General features: G+C 34.7%; 1 protein-coding gene across 1 annotated transcript in view; it reads right to left on the bottom strand.

Annotated features, from left to right (window-relative positions):
• LOC122263212 (solute carrier family 35 member F3) overlaps nucleotides 1-5,000 on the bottom strand; it is a 161,320-nt gene that overhangs the window by 123,784 nt on the left and 32,536 nt on the right. The window contains exon 2 of the mRNA XM_086547349.1: nucleotides 2,042-2,502. Coding sequence (XP_086403475.1) covers nucleotides 2,042-2,297 — 256 coding nt within the window. The 5' untranslated portion in view covers nucleotides 2,298-2,502. The remainder of the gene's footprint in view (nucleotides 1-2,041; nucleotides 2,503-5,000) is intronic.

Raw genomic sequence — 5,000 nt, 5'->3', positions numbered from 1 at the left:
GCAAAAATAGTAATAATAATAATAATAATAATAATGATAATAATAACAATGATAATAATAATAATGATAATAATGATAATAACAATGATAATAACAATAATAATGATAATAATAATAATAATAATAATAATAATAATAATAATAATGATAACAATAGCAATAATAATAACAAAGATAATAATAATAAATATGATAGTTGTAAAAAAAGTAGATCTCAAAAACAGAATATACCTTTTAGATAATGAGACCCTTGCAACTAGCTAGTTATCAAGCAAATTGCATTTAGATACATACTGACATACTAGCTTCGAATGCCTCTGGGTAAATCGTACCTTGAGAAGAATCAACATGCCCAATTGATGTCGTAAATGTACTTTCAAAAGATGTTTGTATACGTTCTTTCCGGTGGAATATTCCTGAAAAGTTGTTGTAACGCGATGAAGACGGAAATGTGTTGTTTCCTGGTATGACAGTAAAGAAATATATATGAATATGATATGATTATAGTAATAGCACTGATAAGATAAGAATGTTGATAATAAGGATAATGGTAAGGTAGTTATGTTGATGATAAGGATGATTAAAAGATAGTAATGATAATAGCAATAGTGATTATTACCAAAAATGATTATCATTATATATGAATAATGACAATAATAATTAATATGGTAATTATGATAATAATGATAACAATCATAATAAGAACGATGCTGATAATAATAGTGATAATAAAAAAGATCGAAATAATGATAATAAGAATTATAACAATAGTAATAATGATAATGATAATAATGAAACAAATCATGACAAACAAGCATACTGATGTCAACAATTAAAATAACAATAAAATGATAATAATAGATCATTTGTTCCAAGTTTGACACATGTCATATGACATGCGAATGGGAGGCCTCACGCACTGTCGAAATTATTTTGGAATCTGAAGCTAGTATTTAAGTACTAACAATAATATACTTTAGAAAAAATCATAATTATGATAATAACGATGATTATTGCAGAAATGTTAATAATGAAAGAAGGTATCATTAATCTTATTATCATCGCTATCCCTATTGTTATTATCATTATCATTATCATTATTATCATTACCTCTGTCATTATTTTTACTCTTTTTATTATCAACGTTATCATTATCATGATCATTATCATCATTACCATTAACACTACTATCATTCTATCATTATTATCATTATCATTATGATGATATATCAGTATAATAATCATATCAGCAACAATAACAATAATAATATAAATAATGATTTTATTGACAATGATAATAATAATCATAGTGACAATAATACAGACAATAATGATAATAGAATATCAATAATGATAAAGATAGTAATAGCAATAATTATTATATTGATGACAGTGATAATATTGATAATGAGGACGATAACAATAACAATAATAATAATGATAATAATGATGATGATAATAATAGTGATAATAATAATAATAATAATAATAATAATAATAATAATAATAATAATAATAATAATAATAATAATAATAATAATAATAATAGTAATAATATAATAATAATAATAATAATAATAATAATAATAATAATAATAATAATAATAATGATAATAATTATAATAATAATAATAATAATAATAGTAATAATAATGAAAATAACATCATACCTTATAATTAACAATAATAATAACGGTAAAAATAACGATGGTAATGTTGTTAATGGGAATTAAAAAGGGAAATACCCCTTCATTTCAGTTTCCACATTACTAGGAGGTCTTTTTCATTACCCATCGCCATTAAAATTGCGTTTACACACACTATCAATTCCCTCGCGCAGTTAAATAAGGTTTCTCGAGCCTTTATGAACAATCTTACATCAAGATAAACCGTCTTATAGTATAACTTGCCATATCAAAAGTAACTATCGTGTTGTGAAATGAACGAATCGATATGCAAATGAGCGAATATTAGGAATGAAAAATGGAAAAATGGAAAATATGAAAGTAATCCCTGGATGACATTCGAAAGGTGTACTCACCAGTCTCGGGATCTGCGGGCGGGGCGGGCGAGGCTAGGTTGATGGAGGGGCTCCGCACGGGCGTCGGGGCGCTGCCGGCACTTACGCCTGCGGAGCTTACCCTCACGCCCGCGCCGTTGGAGAGCTGTAAGGGCGGCCCGGGGGAGTCCTCGTCCGTTACGACTACCGACGGCCTCGAGGGCGCCGACCCACGCCCGCGTCGGGGGTTGAAGATGGTGGCGATGGAAGGCCTGCGGGCGCCTAAGTCTTCGCCCATCGTGAGGGTGCGGTTGCGGTCTCTACCAGCGCGGTGCTCCCACTACCATAGCGTCGAGACCACTGATGGTACCATGCTTGAGGTACCGCTCTTGAGGGTGGGGGGAGGGGAGTATTGAAGGATGGGAGGAGGTCAATAGGTCACATCCGGTAAGGCAAGGTCACGAGGGAAATCACGTGATCACCGAGCCACCGCTCTTCGTTATCTGGAAGGAAAGAAAAACATATAATTAGTTATTCATAATGATAACAAAATCGTTGTGCGAAAAAAAACAAAAAAAAATTATGAGTACTCTATACCAACAGCAAAAAAATAAACAAAAGACATCTTTTATCAAAGTAAAACACCATCGTCTCGAACTTCAGACTTTCTTTCTTCTATTCCTCTTTCTCTTCTCTTTCTTTTCATTCTATTCTAGAAGCCACATTCTTTTTCATGGTGACAATAACATTACCCGAAAATCAAGTGGACTTGTGAGCGCAAACATCTGAAAAGCAGATTGTATTCCAGCAAATAAAATCTTATTGTGGTTTTTCTTTACCTGGACTACACTGCCTATTGTATCCTTGTATTGCATTCTATAGCCGTAGCCTGAATAGCCCACTGTGGAGAAATACAATACAGACAGATACTAAACGCATCAAAATAATAAACGTAGCTCCCATTCGCATTTTTTTTTTTTTCTGGGTTAGATATCTTATTATTTATCAATCAGCTGTCAGACGCTACTTGATCGAAAAAGTAGGCCTCTTGCTAAATACCCTTCGGTTCACTTGTTATATAACGAAAACATAGTAGGATTTGCGATTTCTTAAACGGAGCGCTTTGCTTACAGACACTTCGTTACATAATAGTAATAGACAAATGTAATGCCACTGATATTGTTTCATGATGGTGAGAATGATAATATGTTAGTAATAAAAACGACGATTGAAAAAGAAGGGAAAGTTATAATCCTTTTTAGCTGTGATGACAATGACCACATCAGGTCTTTCTCGTGTCTTTGTCAGACGAGATATAAGATCTGTCAGTGATATAAGAGGTACGATCTGTCCGGAATCAGTGGCAGATCAGTTCCCGTCTCTAACGACCTCGTGTGACCTGGATCGATAATACACCCACCCCAACAACGGTATTACTCCTTTTTCCCTCCCCTATATTGGTAGTATCTCCTTCCCGACACCCCAATCCCCTCCCCTCCTTCCCTTCTCATCTACAGTAGTAGTATTCTCTCTCTCTCTCTCTCTCTCTCTCTCTCTCTCTCTCTCTCTCTCTCTCTCTCTCTCTCTCTCTCTCTCTCTCTCTCTCTCTCTCTCTTTCTCTCTCTCTCTCTCTCTCTCTCTCTCTCTCTCTCTTTCTCTCTCTCCTCTCTCTCTCTCTCTCTCTCTCTCTCTCTCTCTCTCTCTCTCTCTCTCTCTCTCTCTCTCTCTCTCTCTCTCTCTCTCTCTCTCTCTCCATTACCCCACAAATGTAATATTTCCCCCCACACATGTTAATATCGCCTCCTCCACCCCTCATTCCAGCCTCCAACTCCTCCCCCTCTTTCCATAGATCGAAAATATTCTCTCTTTCCGCCCCCGCCCCCAAGAAAAAATTCCCCCCACTCCCTTCCCCCATGATGGTATCGTCCCCCCTTTCCCCCCACAAAGGTAATATCCTCCTATCCCCCCTCCATAAACCCCCCTCGCCCATCCCTTAACCCCTTTCCTGAGTTCGTAATGAAACTCATGAGACTTTGGCCAGTCCTGTGATGTCTTGATTTTTTTTTATTGACATATCATTCCCTTTTTCTTTGCCTTCCTTTCCTCTTGTGTTATTTACTTTCCTTTACTTCTTGGTTTTTTCCTTTTTTTGTTTCTTTATATTATATACTCTTCTGCTTCGCTTTTTTCTTCTTCACTTTTTTCTTCTTCTCCTTCCCTTCCTCATTATCCTTCTCCTTTCCTCCATTTTTCGACTACTTTATCCCTTTCTTCTTTTTCTTCACTTTCTCCTTTTTTATTTCTTCAACGGAATCAGCTATGACTCTTGACTCATGACTCATCACGCCCACTACATACTCCCTGCTTCTACACATCTGCCTTTCTTTGTCACTCTTCATGGCTCATTTCTATCCCCGCTCCCCTCTGGCAACACTTTTTCACAATAGAATCCTGTCCCTTTTTATTCGAGGGGGGGGGAAGGGGGCTCTTGCATTTTTTTGCCTTTTGCATTTCATCTTTTGCCCTTTACTTTTATCTTGTAACACGTTTTCCCTCTTGCATTTTGGCGGTTCCCCCTTTCCTTTTTTTCTTCTTGTATTTATTTCCTCTTGCGTTTTATCTTTCCCCTCTCGCATTATTTATATATATATAAATATATATATATATATATATATAAATATAAATATATATCATATTTATATATTTTTTTTTTTTTTTTTTTTTTTTTCTTTTTTTTCACCACTTATCTTCACCACAATCTCATCACACAACCTCGCCAACCTCTTCCTCTCCATCCCTTAAAAAAATGAATAGTTATATATACAGAATCATAAAAGAATAAAAAAGATAACTAAATCGAATGAATAAACAGACAAATGAAAAAAAAGTGAAGGAATAATAACACCACAAAACGCACAATATCAAATGAATGTTATATTTACGTCTCCGCGAACACAGGCTGGCTAGGGTTACTGGAACACTTAATAATTCACTGAGTCGG

This window comes from Penaeus japonicus, unplaced genomic scaffold, assembly GCF_977035675.1.
Source record: "Penaeus japonicus unplaced genomic scaffold, GWHDUDI00000001_assembly GWHDUDI00000019, whole genome shotgun sequence".
Classification (NCBI taxonomy): domain Eukaryota; kingdom Metazoa; phylum Arthropoda; class Malacostraca; order Decapoda; family Penaeidae; genus Penaeus; species Penaeus japonicus.
Note: the sequence above shows the minus strand (reverse complement) of the source record. Positions and strands in the feature narration are given on the sequence as shown.